We start from the raw sequence: 16,913 nt of genomic DNA, 5'->3' as shown, positions 1-16,913 counted from the left end.
TTTTAGGGCAGAAACACCAGATTCACACAGAGCTTCAGTCAACGCTTGCCAGAGGTCGTGTCTGAAGTTTGATAGTCATAGCAGCGTCAGCCAATAAAATTAGTACGCAATCAACTACTGTCTGAGCTGGTGTATTTGCATAAAGGTGATCTGATTAGCTGACCCATCCATTGGCATTTAAAAAAAGTTTAGAAATTTCCAACTTCGGCAGCAAGCAACACCACTGAAGTGGAACAGACAAATCCACAATGCAGTTTGGCAACGCTCATGTGAATGGGGCGTGAACCCAATACTGTGAGATCTAAAAACCATGATATTTTTATCCAAGGTTATCATACCATCAGAAACGTATACCGGCTAATGCCTATTCATGGGAACAAGTTTTAGAAAAAATATAAACCAACAATATTTCTGCTGATCATATGAATTGATGCCAATTAGCATCTGATTTGCATGTCAAATATGTATTGTTGCCCTGTTTGTCAAAAACAAGCAGAAAAAAATAAACCCACGCAAAATTTCGTTAAAAAACAGCTTTATTAATACCTCTCGTTCAAACAAATATAAAAAGATTGAGAGTTACTTCTATATATTTACAGAGCATAGTTTTTGCTTCAAACAAACAGAAACAAATCCTACTTGTACAAATTGAAAAAATATCCCCTGCTGTGACTGCTGGATATCGTGTCTGCAGTAGAAAGAAAATAGTCCTCTTCATCTCTCAATAATGGTCTGTGCAAAGAAAGAATGCATATCAAACACACCGTGTTGCTGCTACATTAAGGCAAACCCCTAGGAACAATACACTTAGGAAACTCCTTGGTAAAGTGACAGTGTCGATTAGATCATCTTTTTGTTTGTTTTCAATAAAAACTTTCCTATAGATAACCTTCCACAAAAACAACACACAATAATAAAAAAAAACTCAATCTCTTAAAATGGTTAGCAGATCACTCAGTACCCTTTTTAAACTCAAACCAAATCTTTCTTCAACCAAAGAACAAACAAAAAAATATAAAAACAAAAACAATTTAAAGCATACATCTCTAAGGAGTGTCGATTATGGAAGTTATGAATCTATGAAAGGAGGATCAGTAGTTTGACAACTTCCTCTAGTCTTAAAAGTGCTGGGTTTTTGCCACCGCCCGCCATTAAATACCTTTTTCTTCATTGGCATGGAAAACTACTTAAAATAAAGTCAAATCCACAGCAAATAAACACTCAAAAAGTGGACGTTGCATATTAAAAGCGAAACATAAAATTCTTTTAAATAAACTACTTTCTAAACATCGGCATACAGATTTTGTGCAGGTTATGAGGCAAAAACAACGTCTGCATGCTCTTGCGTATGAAGAAAATAAACACTTTCAATTAAACGCGTAAAAGAAAACACTTTCATTTATCAGATCAACTGATAGAATTAATTTAAGAGACAAACATTCACAGACATGGAAAAAATAACAAGAAATCAGCTCCTCGATGGTTTCAGAAACATTTTCACCGAGGAGCGAGTCGACCTTGGGCTCTCAGACTTTCAGTCCGGTGGATGAGCGGGTTGGTCAGTTTAGTTTTGGTAGATTTTCTCGCTGGTGGAGTAGTCGTTAGTAGTGCAGGTATGGGCCGCCATGCCTCGATGGATGGGCTCTGGGCTGTTTTCGCCAATGGTCAGGTTTAGTAGACTGGTACATGTGGGCAAGTAGACATGTTGGACATGTTCGACTTCTGAGCGACAAACTGGGCATGACTGAAAAAAATAAAAATAAAGACAAGAGACTTGGGTCAGCATTTATAGCCCAATAAAATACTGTGTGCATGGTTATATGGTGTTTAAATAATAATATAACCATCATGTGGGCCAGTAGATTGTATGCCATGTACAAAAGAGTCTTAATTATGGCAGTGGAGGAAATGTCAACAACAGAGATTTAGTCTTTTTGGTTGATGCAGTTCATTGCTATTTTAGAAACATGATTTATTTTGAAAGTCTAATGGTGATCCATTTTATAATTCACTGCTTTTTCTAAGAGGTTGTAACTATTTTTTAAGTGGTTACATACAGCATTTATGCATGTCTTAACCCTTTAACTGTCTGCTCTATAAATAGAGCCAAATAGTTGACCGTATTATTTAAATAATGTTGAATGTTAATTTTAAATAATGAATAAATGAATTTAAAATTACCGTTTGAAATAATGCTTTACACCACACAGCATTTATTTATGAAAAATAAAAAATAAACATAAAAAAATAATGGTTTTAATGTTAAAGAAAAAAAAAAAAAAGTTAAATGAGATTCTGAAATATTTTATGGCATACTTCAAAAAATAATGGCATTTTTGAATACTAAATCATTTTATTTTGTTTATGTTTTTAAATAAATTGGTATACGCTGACATTTGCTGCTTTCCATAGTATATGTATTAACTCCAGTATTTTTACTATCAACTATCAACAATTTACTATCTGACATATCAACAATTTAGTAGTGTAAAGAGTGTGTTAACAAGCGACATTAGGAGTAAGAAATCCACCCCCAATTATTTTTTTTATTGAATTGAGGCAGTTAAAAGGTTAATAGTTAACTAGTAGTTATTGCTTTGAGTTGTTTTTTTTTTTTTTTATGCAAAAGTTATTTAGAAAAAATGCTAGTTGTTGGTACACATTGACTTCCATAGTTTAAAAAGTACTATAGAAGTAAATGGGTGACAGCAAACATTCTTTGAAATGACCTAATTTGTGTTCAACTAAATAAAGAAACACAAACAGGTTTTGAAGTGAAGGGCGAGTAATTTATCCATTTTTTGGTGAACTGCCCCTTAAATCCTGAAGAAATCATTAAATTATAAATTATATATACAAAACAAAAAGTAAATAAACTATATTAACAACATAGTTAACAGAAAAACAACAGTTATTGGAGTCTAGAAATAGCCAGAACTTTTTCAGTGTATTATGGAGGATTATAGTTCCCCTAACTAGTACTACAAGATTACACCATACTTCTTTAACTTTAATTTTTGCAGCATACTTTAACACTGTTGAAAAAAAAAATTTGCTAAACTTATCTAAAACTCATTTATCATATTATATAATAATCATAATACATAATTATATATAATTCACATGATTTCACAAATAAATTAATCATTCAGTTTCTAATTTAATTCATTAATATATTCATGAGATTTCCTTTAGAAAATTCCATTTATGCAGTAATTTCTAGCATTTATTTTTAATACATGCAGTTTTATTCATGCATTTTGCCTTGAACTTTTAATGTGCATTAAATGAAGCTGAAAGTTGTCTGACCTGCAACTGAGCAGCACAGTTCTGGCAGCAGACCATGTGTCCGCAGGGGCAGAAGGCGGCGTCAATCTCCTCCTCGCAGCACAGCATACAGAGCAGAGCCTCCCTCAGCTTCTGCAGCTTCTCCTGCAGCAGGCGGCTCTGCTGGCAGCCCCCACAGTCCAGCGCCCCCTCCTGCTCCCGGGACGGAGAGCGGTTGGATGGCGTGCGCTCTCCCGGCCGAGACATCATGTCCACGATCCCCGCATTGTAAAGTGCGCGTCTGGCGTAGTCGTACACTTCCTTAGATGTGCGGCGGATATCAAATACGTACTTCTTCCCCAGGTTGATGTTCTCGTTGAGGAAAAGTGAAGCCAGGTGACCCTTGAAATCCCGGCTGTACTGCATCATGACGGCGTTGGTCACTGTGTCACATCTACAGACAAAAATTAAAGCAAGATTAAAGGAATGACTTTCATAGTCAACTTCATTCGGTAGCTACGGTTTTTAGTTTTCTGCTGCTAATGCTTTGAATCATCTGCAGCAGACCTTAAAGCTCAGCACTTTCATTCCACTATCATCCTTTAAAATTCAATCCAGTTAACAGTACAAAATCGCTATGCATGTTTTTAATTTTTCCTTGGTTTAAGTTATCCGCATCTGTGAAATTGTTATTGTATTGTGTCCCTGCTCCTTCGTATCTGCTTTAATGTTGCCTCTTGGCCAGGTCGTCATTGTAAATAAGAACTAGTTCTCAATTGACTTACCTAATTAAATAAGCTATTCCTATAGAAATACCAATATTTGCTAGTAGTGCTGCATGATAGAATGAAATTAAAAATCATAATCATGATAACAACAGTAATGGTCATGCGCATCTTGCCAGGGAAGCACAGTTCTGTGATCAATAGTATATCTTATATTGCGTGGAAACTACTAGCACCCGTGAATTAGTAACAGCCAGGAAACCCAATAGCGGTTGCTTAATAAACAAGATTTAACTGCTTCCACTGACTAATAAACTTTCGTACAACTTTTTTTTTTTTTTTTTTTACACGACTAACAGTAAAAATAGGGTTGATATTGGAAAATCTAACATTGTGATATTATTCTGCAATATACATTGCAATATGAATAAAATTTCACCAGATGACTTGAATCTCGATTTGAAAAAGAATGAAGAATTTTAGATTGATTGTGATGATTCTGTAGATAAGTGCATCTACAAGCATACATGAATCCAAATTTTAAAAAAATACAACAAATTAAACAAATAAACATTATCATTTTTCGAGTAGGGTGCAATAATGGATTACTAAAAATATATTTCAATGAAATTAATCATTAAAATCTACAAGCTGTACCATCTCCTCAGCCTGAATGATTTAAAAATAGTCAAAGATATTGCATCACAAGTAAAAATATTATATTACATCACAAACATGCATCACAAGACATGCAATGCTGAGTCTATTGTGAAAGATCACAGTGCGATATCGATGCTAAAATGATATACGTGTAGCCCCTGGAAAAAAATTAAAAAAAATACACAAATGGGATATGCAATATGATTCATGTGGATGTTTTGATTTAAAAAAAAAAAAAAAAAAAAAAAAAAAAAAAAGAGATAACCGCACAGTGGAGAATAACCTCATGTTCTAAACTTAACCATGTTTATTAAAGTTTTGCCTTTTAATTTTTTAATTGTATTACTTCCATACATTTTTAAATGCCTCTACATTTCAATTTAGTTTGTTTCATTAACGGTTTTCCCATTTATCATTTCTTTTTATTTTTTATTCCATTATATGACTCGTTAATTGAAATGAAATAATTTACATTTAGTTTTAGTACTTCTAGATTTGCAGTTAACAGAACACATCCAGCATAAACCAAAGCAAAGTCTAATGTTTACCCAGCTTTAACTCCTGTGCAAACCTCTTAGTAATAATAATAAAAAAGATTAAACAAACACTAAATACAAAAACAAATACAGCGAATACAAGTAAATTATGAATTCATATAAAAAATGCCTTCATATTAAAGATCATACATAGTTTAATCATATACAACAAGTTTATATTTAACAAAAGAAAATCTAGAACATGCATTTTATATTACACTGCAAAAAAAAAAAATGATCAATTAGTCATGACAGAATATGTTTTTAGTTCATAGTAACTTATTTAACTAAGTTAACCATGTTCTAACTTAGTTTTATAAAGTTATGCAAGCTGTTTTAAGTCAATTTAACATGAGTTCAATGGACTCATGCGGGTAATTTGATTCAGCAAAGACAACCAAGAATTTTTTTTTTGTGTAATAAATGATGATTTTTTATACAATCATGTGCTAAACTGGCTAGATTTTCCTCCAAACAGCCATATTTCGGATCATCATATGAATTCTGAAAATGATCATTCATTTTTTCATTAATTTTTTACCCAGTCATTTACTCAGTTTCAGGTTTTCAGTGACTGTTGTTTTAGTTTTTCCATTTATTGAAAATTTTTCATTTGATTTCAGTAAACAAAGATGTTTTTTGCCCGTTAGTATAACTTTGTATTAGTTTTCATTTTAAACTACTGCGTAATTAACACTATGGTATAATCAACAAACAGAATGATTTCTTTCTTGTTGTGTAAAAATAAAACTAGGTCCGTTATCAAAAGAACCACATTTAATCGCCTTGAAATTACAAGGTTCTATTGGTGTTCTGAATGATTTTTAGATATTGAGCTTTAAAGTTTTCGCACTCCCTAGCAAACAGTAGGTAACATTTGTTTTTTAAATAAAACGTATTAAAATGTAAACGATGTATAAAAAACATCCCATAATGTAAATAAGTTGCCATTTAATAATAATATGTGAATAACTCAATTTTGACAAATGTCTGATAGAACCTTATAAGTCTAAGGTGACAATTTACTTGACATCTCTGTTTGTAAATGGTTTCAGAAGCATGCAGAACTGTATTGCACATACTGTATTGCTACTGATTTTATTTTTCATAATACCATTTAGCGCCGACCAAACAACTTCCAGTTTCCACGTTTTCAATTATCATAAAAATCACAGGAGGATTAATTATTATCATGAGGAAGATTTTTACCAGTATATCTAAAATGATATGATATCAGCCATTTCTACGGCAGATCAGACATTAGAAGGTTATCTGCTGAGCGTCTGTCACTCAGCACCTCCAATTCTCCATTATCCATCAGATATAATGGGCTACTGAAAAGCTGGCGGAGCAGTGAAAATGAAGGATGGTGTCGCTTGTTAGAGTTGAAGGGCGGAGAGCAGCAGCTGACTGCTTATCCAGCGTCTCGCCAATAAAAAGCTCTTATCAGGAGCCGGAGAAACTGCACCTCACACACTAACACGTATTTAAACAGGTGAAAGCAGGCTTATGTAACACTGTCAGGGTTGAATAATGGGAGCGCATGTTGCTAGAGAGCAACATCTCAGTCAGGTTTTTTTGTTGACTGCTCTCTAGCATAAGACTGAATTCAAGTTTTAATCCTAATAGTTTGAGTGATTCTGATTCAGGAGATTTTATGGGTTTTGATTTATTATTTGATTAAACTAGAATTTATCAATTGGTTTTAATTTGAATCATGTTTTCTGGGAATTTAATCATGAAATTGATTATTTTTATGTATTAATTTATGGGAATTTATTTACTTATTAATTCATTGGATGCTATTTTTTAGAGGGATTAGTTGGTTTATTGAACTGAATTCATGAGATCAGTGTTCAGCTGTTGATTTTAGTCATTTTACTAGGACTAATTTGAGTTTTTATTCTTTTTTTATTCTTGTATTGAATTATGTTTTTATATTTTACATTTTATTGTTTGATTTGATTGAAAGAGTATATTTATATTCAAATGCACACGACAAAAATGTATTTGCTTTTATTTAACGCTTTCATTTATTTAAAGTATTATTAAATGTCACATTGTTAAAATGAACTAATCAGTCTGCCCGTTTGTTTGCATAAATAAACTAACACAATTTTATTCATTTAATTATTAATGGAATTATTTAATTACTCATTGGTTCATGGGATTTTTAAAATATGTGTAAACTATTATATTATGGAATTTTGTTTGTTGACCATTTAACTTAATTTACTGGATTTTAGTTAACAGATTTTGTTATTTGTTTTCGTAAGTCTGACCCACTTATACTGCTATTTTGTTATTGGTTACTTTATAACTTGATTTAACGATGCAAGACTTTCTCAGAGCTTGCCGTTTTCAAAATATCCAAAGTCCAAATGTGTAATAAAAAAAAAATGTTCAAAGAAAGCGCAAAATAAAAGCTCATAATCCTGTTTTCCATAAAAGAAAAAATAAAAAATAAAAATAATAATAATAAAATTAAAATTAATGAAAAATTAATGAAAAATTTAAACCGCGGATATAGTTGCTTTCTACAAAAGGCAGTGCAAAAAAACAAACAAGAATCAGGCCAAACAGATTTTTTCCTCACTACCATGACAATAGATAGAAAAAAAGTCATCCAAACATATATAATTAACCATGCCAGATGTTAAAAATCATATAAAAAAAAAAGAAGTGCATATCACATGTAAAGGCAAGAAGCAAGTGAAAAACAGGAGAGAAAATAAAAACCACTAGATAACAATACTTTATTAACATTATAAATTTAAATATTTGAATATATCTTAGAAAACTTGTAATTAAAGAGATTTATTATGTGCTAATTTGCATGCATTTCTAATACAAACACATAAATACTGGATAAAGTCAGGATCAAAATACTCAAGCTGATAAAGTGAGACAAAATAAATACTTAAGTGTATACTAATGTTTTCTTTAGACTAGACTAGAAAAAAAAAAAAAGGAAGGTACATAAAAAAATAAATAGTCTTTTCCAGCAGTGTTCACCTTATCAACCTGCTTAACTTCACACTAATGTTACACAATTTCAGAATGTAATGAAGCATGACTGTGTTCAATGAAGGGTTTTATGGTCTCTGACCCCTGGACGTGCTTGTCAAAGTGTCTCTCACCTGTAAAAAGCGTGTGTCTCCGTGATGGCGCGGTAAAGTCCACTGGCGGCTCGATTACTGATCAACTTGAACAGCAGGACCACACTGTCGCTGCTCTCCTTGGTGACAGTCAAGTATACGCTCTTTCCTGACTGCGTGGCGATTTGAATGATGGGATAGGATATCCTGCATCAAAGAAAAAAAGATGATGCATTAGACAAAGTTAGATTACAAAAATTGACTTAGTCTAAATGTCTCTAAAATGCATTGGCATAAATGTAGCCCATTGCATTTAGAAATAACAGATTATTTACATTTAGATTTTTTATAGAAGCTTCCATGTTATAAAGACACAATCTGTAATCGCACCCGAGCATCCAGTCAAACAAACATTTATAAAATAAAAAAAAAGTTAATGCTCTGCACTGGTCACACTGACCCATCGTGATGTCAAATGATGACCTCATACATAGATACTGAAACACAAATGAAGTACAAAGCCCTTTCCTCATCAAAACATTTTCAAATGTGACATAATGTAAAATTGTGGGAAATCTATGAGTTGCTAGTAATAAGTGACACCATTCGGCTTTAACTATATTCTTAATTATATTATAATAAGACGTTTATACAGCAAGCATACACACGACTTATCATATTTTGTTTCTATTTTAAGAAACTTTTAAATGATGCAAACTTCAAGAATTTTCTTTAAACTCAAATGCTATGGTTTATAATAATATAAATTGTGTTTTAATTAATATTTGTATACATGTATGAAGAAATGTAAAGATCTTTTCTGAAACTTGGAAACTCCTGAAGGTGGAAATGCCAGCATTGATGAATATTGGTAACTTAGGTGATTATTAATACAACTTAATTTAAATAAAATACAAAAAAATACAAATAATGCAAATAAATAAATACAAATAAAAGTAGTAAATAAATACAAATAAAAGTAGTAAAGAAATACAAATAAGTAGTAAATAAATACAAATAAAAAAATAAAATAAATGAAATACAAATAAAGAAATCCATATAGAAATATAAAAAAAAAAGCACAAAAAAAAATCTGATAAAAAAATAAAAATAAATGAATACAGATAAACAAACAGATAGTGTTCAAATAAAAATGCACGGTTGTAAAGGCAGACTTAATGTTACATGATTAATGCTAATTTTCAGGCAAACAATTACACCATTTGTCTGTGTCTGACCTGTTGACCAGGCTGAAATCATCTCGACAGATAGCGATGCCCTCTGGACCCACACCGATAGCCAGTCTTTGTGCTTCAGCGTCCCGCGCCCAGTGCCACTCCACCCCATAATGCTCCAGTGACGACACCAGCTGCAGAGCCTGATACTCCACCGAGGCCTGGCTCAGACCCTCCAGAGCCTTGTGCTTGGCTATGATACTGCAAAAACACAAGAGACACATTGAGTCTGAGAGGAAACGCACATGCCACTTGATCACATGCCCAATTATGACTGGTAACAGATACTTTAGCTCAAAATTTATTAATTATTTACCATGGTATGTGGTCTTTACAAAAACAATAAAGAAAAATCTTTTATTATATTATATTATATTATATTATATAATATATGATCCCCTCCTGACACTTGAGTGACAACAACCCGATACTCACACTTATTAAACTCTTTGTAGCATTTTGGGCATAACAGTTTAGATAGCTGCAGCCATTCCATCTTTTAATTCCTCAATGTTAGCTGGTAGAGATGGTCGAAACACCATATCTTTAATGAACCCACATGGAAAAATCATAGGGGGTGAGGTCAGGGCTTTATATTATATTATATTATATTATATTATATTATATTATATTTTTACAGATAATCTGAAAAGAACCTTTTTTTAATATAGGAAATACCAATGAAGCAAGCAATTTGTAGTATTTATTTAATGATGCATAATTTAATGATTCATGAATTATTTATTTATTGCCATATCAGCAACATTGGCTATATTCATGGCAACACTTGTAGTAAATATTCAATATATAATTTACAATCACAACCATTTCTTAATCATTCACTGTACAAATAAATGTACAGATAACACTAATAAAAGGTGGTTTCAATTTGATCAATGATCCGTTAAAATTCCACTAAATTGCACAAAAATTCCTCCAGAAAACATGTTTTTAAACATTTCCCTTAAAAGTATTTCCTGTATAAAAGCACTCACTAATATCATTACATACAATACACACTTTTGTAATTAAAAAAAAACACAACAACAAAAACAACGGTAATAAATAAAAAGCTCAAACAGATTAATTCCAATGTCTGTAGAGAAAAAAAAACTGAATAAAACCTAATAAATATAATATGAGTAGTTTAATATAATTTCACTTAATAAATTAGTGCTAAAAATAAATACATAAAAGAACTCAAATCGATAAAGACCTAATAACGGATTATATAATATTATGCTTATAGTGCCACTCATAAACAAAGTAACTTAAGCGGATCATCTGAAAATGACCTTTTATTATAGGAAATAGCAATGATGAAGCAATCAATTATTAATTCATTCAATCTCTTTTCGGCTTAGTCCCTTTGTAAATCTGGGGTGGCCACAGCGGAATGAACTGCCAACTTATCAAGCATACGTTTTACACAGCAGATGCCCTTCCAGCTGCAACCCATCACTGGAAAACATCCATACACACTCATACACTATGGTCATTTTAACCTATCCAATTCACCTATAATCACATGTTTTTGGACTTGTGGGGGAAACCAGAGCACCTGTAGGAAACCCACGCAAACAGGGAAAACATGCAAACTCCACATAAGAACAATGAAGCAATTAATTTATTCATTTATTGCCATATAAGCAGAATTGGCTATATACATGGCAACACTTAGTAAATATTCAATACATAATTTACAGTCATAACAGTTTCTTAATCATTCACTGTACAAATAAATATACAATAAGTTTTCAATTTGATCAATGATAAAGCCTCTAAAATTCTTCCAGAGGACATGTTTTCATTTCTCAAAGTATTTCCTGAATATAATATCATTAATAAAAGACATGCTATTAAAATGTTTTATTGTCAAACGAATTTTACAAAAGTCATGAGCAGGTTTTTCCTTTTGCTTTCATTAAATACGAGTGGCCTTGACTGGCAAATTCTACATCTTAAATCTACTACCTGATCACGTCTATTTTCAAAATGAAAATGCCAATTTGTAGATGTGGAAAAACTAGTAATTTAATATTGTGCCAGTCAATAAAATAGTCCATGGCTCTGTGTTGCCCTTTGATTTACTTCATGTATGCATCAGCCTTAACTTGATTTGTTGACAATGATTAATCACCATAGAAAGAATTTCATTAATCTACTGTGTTTGATTAGCTAGTCCGTTTACAAGCCAAAACAAGCTAGACTCTGAACAGAAGTGTATAAAAGGAGAGCTGCAATTAGTCAAACGACATTACGAGTGCTTTGTTTACATCCACACAGGCTTGGATAAGAGGTTCACAAGGGCACGGATTATAGCTCACTGTGCTCATTTGGACATCTAACCAACCACAGAAGTTGGAGGGTAAAAGAACATCCTCTACCCTAGCTTTATTTATATTAGAACAAAATATATTTGTGTTTTTTTTACAGGTGTTATTTAGCTTCTCTTAGATTTGTGCTTTAAGTCTTTTTTTGTTTTGTTTAATATTTATTTTACAATGTTGTATTGTTCTCAGAAGAGATGCATTTACATAATATAAAGAAAAATGCAGTGAGAAATTATAGAACTGCAGTATTTTCATATTATCTGAGTGATTAAATACCCTTTAGATGAACTTTTAGAGCTTTATTTTGTAGATGAAAATACAATACCATAGGGATGTCCAGATCGGATCACGTGATCAGAAATCAAGCCTAATCAAGCTATTTTAGACTGGATCGGAACGGATGTTACCTCCCGATCGGGACATATATTGTCATTATTTTTTAACAAATCTATAGTTATACAGTGTCAAAGAGTTAGACCTCTTTCTTTCACTTCACACTGAAACAGCAATGTGTGCGGCATCACAGCACTTTATTGGTTAAATGCCGGCAAAGTAGAACACGGAAGCAGCTTAAAGCAGAAAGCATGAGTATGTCTGCGGCCTGGAGGTGTTATAAAGTTGATGACAACATTGCCATAGCAAACTGTGAGATATGCAAACTTGGGATGGTCTGCCGGGTATTTTAAGTTGAGGTGCTACTTGTTTTCAAATTAGATAATTTTTACATTTACTGTTGCACTCAATCACTACTCGATTGGTAAACAAAGAACTTCTGAAGTAGCTTGAACAGAGCTGTTGAATGTTTAAAATAGGTTGAATTAAAAAAAAAAAAAGGAACATCCAAAATCTGTTTCTTCACTTATCTTTATTTTTTTTCATATATAATAGAAGTATTGGATCGGGTTGCGGTAGATCCTCAAAATCAAATGACTGACTCGAAGTAAAAAAAAAAAAAAAAAAACCCTGATCAGGACATCCCTACAATACAGTTTAAATTCAAGCATACTTTTGTACTTTTAAAGAGACACATATTAAGCTGATCTAAAGTGTCAGCAAATACATTATAGTTTATAATATCTCTAAAGATAACATTTTATAGGGGATCTTTTATGAAAACTTTTATAATGGTTGAGGCAACAGTGTGAGAATATAGCCAGTATCTGGTAAATGGCAAAAATGTATTATTAATATTTTTTATAAATCACACTTTATAAAAAGCAGACTGCAGAAATGCTTTTTACTGACATTGTCCCTTCATACATGTCATCGGAGATGGAAAGCATTGCCCATTAGTGATGTTCTCTCCCCTATTTGCATAGATGGCCCTGAGTGAGAAGCAGCCGTCCGCCATTAGTTTTCACTGTACCAGCTGAAGATAATGAAAGCAACTATTATAAATGTTTTATGATGCACAAATGAACACTATGGTCTCCATTGACTACCTACTTCTAAGCCACAACTTTTGACATTTTTAGTTTGTCACAGAGATAATGTTAGTCATGTTTTGAATCTGCTGCTATGCTGACGCACAGACTTTAGCGTTTGTGGAGCAATCTCATTTGAATTTAAAGCGACAGTCAGCCAAACAGAACAATTTGGATCAAAACCTAAAGGAGGCACGTTCAAAGAATTAAAATATTTGTGGGGTATTTTAAGCTGAAACTTCACATATACACTCTAGGGACATCAGACTTATTTTACATCTTGTAAAAAGGAGCATAATAGGTCCACTTCATACTCTAAAAGCTGGGTTTTTTATTTTAGTCAGAGCATTTAAAAAATAAACATTACAGAAGAACTATAAATGTTATTAATGCATTTAAAAACATAATAAATAAATATTAAAAAAATGAAGTTTTTGTGGTTTTGGTTTACCTGTTGATGGTTGTCTGGTTTGGTTCTGAGCCGCAGAGTTCAGTGTACCAGTACTTGGCTGTGTTCTGGTTATAATCCCCAAACTCGGCCTGTGCGAGGAGTGCGCTGAGCTCTTGGGCTTGTTCCGAGCACATGCGCAGATGCCCACGGTGCAGATCCTCTTTCACATGCATGAAGAACAGGTGCCTGGACAACAGCACAGAGAGAAAGAGAGATGAAGTTAGTAATGGGTGGAAGCAGGTGTTGTGGAAAGTAAGGGAAGGTTGTATGGATTCAGACAGCTGCTACGTCACAAAAACAAGTGCGATTCATGCAGACTGAAGCAGGTGACTGCAACTCAAATTACAAAAACATGTCTTGCACACGTGTGCTGCATTTAACAAACGTTTATTTCATTACAGTTTTAGTATAGTAACTGATGGGTCAAATTAAACTTGTGCAATCAGATCACCAAAAATAAATATTGTAATTATATTTCTTTCTAAATGCAGACAATGAATCATATTTTACTGACTGATCATTTTCCAGAATTCACTGCTTCCTAATTCTTTTTGATATTTTAAATGGCATATTATTAAAATTACACAAACATTAATAAAGACATTTTTGAAAGAAACATTAAATACTCCTTTAGTTTAATGTTCGTGTGGGTGTGTGGGTTTGTGTACATTTACTTTGATGCAATTTCACTAAAGATTGTTTTCATTTCATAAACAATTATTTGTTTTAGTTATTACTTTTTGGGATTTAAAGAATTACTACATTTATTAATTAAAGAAAAATAATTACTAAGTTTTTATATCAATATGGTACAAAATGATTATCGTAATTAAAATGATGCAAAAAAATGAAGGCTGTTAAATTACAGAAATTGTACAGTAAAATGCAAATTTAAGGACATTTCTGTAATTTAACATCCGGTATGTTACAGTAATTGTAATTTAACAGACTTTTTTTTCAGCTGATGGAAAACTTAGTTAAAAAAAAAAAAAAAAAAATTATATATATATATATATATATATATATATATATATATATATATATATATATATATATATATATATATATATATATATATATATATATATATATATATATATATATATATATATATATTTATTTTATGGTGTATTTTGTGTGTGTGTAATAAAGAAACAATAATAATTAAACCCATTGCCTTAAAAGTAAATTAAATGTGCAGCATAATTACAAAAAAACAAGTAAGAGTTCCAAGTTTAGGTTTAGTCACTAAGTAACTAATCACTTTAAGCAGTCAGACTGTAGTACCTAATCTAAAGTATTGTTACCAAACTACACGTCATTTGCATTAAGAAAGAAACAATGAATTACAGCCTTCAAACCCAACGGCACTGAACATGAATGTGTGTTTTAAGTTAAGCGGTCTCTTTAAGAAGAAACAGTCAAAACAAAAAGTGATCTAATATCAATTGAAAATATCAAAAAGGTCAACGAAAAAGCAGAAATGGAGCTTCAATTTCATACAATTGTCACTTTCACATCAAAAATGAAACAGGAACACTTTCCAACTGCATTCATGTGTGTGAAGAGCTTTGACATTTGCCCTCGTCTTGGTTTTATCTCGCTTATCTGCCAGCAAAAAATGACTCCTGAGGTTATAAGGCCTCTAATGCACAAAACCGCCAGCGTGTTTCAAATGATAAGCACAAGGTCTCAAAGAAAACCTAAGAAATGCACACTTACTGCTGACATGGTGACATACTGTAGCGCTGACAGAAATCGCTGATGCTAAAAGGCGTTTTACTAAGGACGGATTTCTTTTTCTTTTCTGTTGTTTCGTCAGTTTGTTCTTTGATCGGTCGGTTTTGGGGGGGGGGGGGGGGGGGGGGGACTAAAGAAGAAAAGTTGACATTAAACAGTCACAATCCAGGCAGGAGGACTCTGGTTTGTTATTGACTTATCTTTTTATTGAGCCATTCTCTCTGTGGGAATGTTTTTCACCTTGACTAAGAGTCAGAGCACTTCCTGCTCAGCTGGAAAATGTAAGGACAGACAGTTCAATTACATTGCAGCGTGAAAGGCAGTTTCCATGAACGAAATTGTTAGTTACTGTATACAGTTTAAAAATAAACAAATAATTATTAATAACAGGATATTACAAATAATAATAATAATAATAATAATAATAATAATAATAAAATTTACAAACAACAAAATTTATAATAATGAAATTACAAACAAAGTTTACATTTAGAGATAATTTATTATGAGTGATAAACATTAGTGTTATAGAATGCTCTTTTGCCATTTATAATTAAATGCTAAAAACAAAACCCACTAAATTCATATATTAAAATCTATTCCATTGTAATTTACATAATTATAAAAGTGTTTTAAATTTTATTTTACATTTTTAATTTTAATCTAAAATAGTATATTATTATTATTATATTTAGATAAATTAAATGTTACAAGCTTGGCAAATATTATTGACTTATTAAATAAATAATTTTACAATCTTAGCAATTATTTTGTTTATTTTAATTAATATTAAACTTTACAATCTTAGCAAATATTATTAAGATTACTATTATTATTATTATTATTATTATTATTATATTTAGACAAATAATTTTACAATCTTTGCAAATATTATTATTACTTTATATAAATATGAAGTTTTATAATCTTAGCAATTATCAATATTATTATTATTAACAAAATATTTAATTGTACAATCTTAGGAATTCTTCTTATTATAATTATATTTAGACAAATAATTTTACAATCTTTGCAAATATTATTATTATTATTATTATATAAATTTTACAATCAATTATTATTATAATTATATTTAGATAAATAATTTTACAATCTTTGCAAATATTATATTATATAAATTTTATAATTAGCAATTATTACTATTATTATTATTATTATTATTATTATAGTAAAATAAATATTTAATTTCACAATCTTAGCAAATACTACTACTACTACTACTATTATCATTACGATTACAATATTTATATAAATATCATCATGAGTGTAAAAAGAGTGTATGGTTGTTTCCCAGGGATGGGTTGCAGCTGGAAGGACATCCGCTGAGTAAAACATGTAGTTTATTCCGCTGTGGCGACCCCAGGTTAATAAAGGGACTAAGCCAAATAAACAAAATTAATAAATAAATACACAATCTTAGCAA

At 31.4% G+C, this 16,913-nt stretch overlaps 1 protein-coding gene across 1 annotated transcript in view; it reads right to left on the bottom strand.

Moving 5' to 3' along the window:
• Positions 1-518: 518 nt before the first annotated feature.
• mylipa (myosin regulatory light chain interacting protein a) overlaps positions 519-16,913 on the bottom strand; it is a 38,317-nt gene continuing 21,922 nt past the window's right edge. The window contains exons 3-7 of the mRNA NM_199983.2: positions 13,730-13,915; positions 9,525-9,722; positions 8,329-8,493; positions 3,310-3,721; positions 519-1,744 (exon numbers count right to left, since the gene is read on the bottom strand). Of these exons, the coding sequence (NP_956277.2) occupies positions 1,565-1,744; positions 3,310-3,721; positions 8,329-8,493; positions 9,525-9,722; positions 13,730-13,915 (1,141 nt within the window). The 3' untranslated portion in view covers positions 519-1,564. The remainder of the gene's footprint in view (positions 1,745-3,309; positions 3,722-8,328; positions 8,494-9,524; positions 9,723-13,729; positions 13,916-16,913) is intronic.

This window comes from Danio rerio, chromosome 19 (assembly GCF_049306965.1).
Source record: "Danio rerio strain Tuebingen ecotype United States chromosome 19, GRCz12tu, whole genome shotgun sequence".
Classification (NCBI taxonomy): domain Eukaryota; kingdom Metazoa; phylum Chordata; class Actinopteri; order Cypriniformes; family Danionidae; genus Danio; species Danio rerio.
Note: the sequence above shows the minus strand (reverse complement) of the source record. Positions and strands in the feature narration are given on the sequence as shown.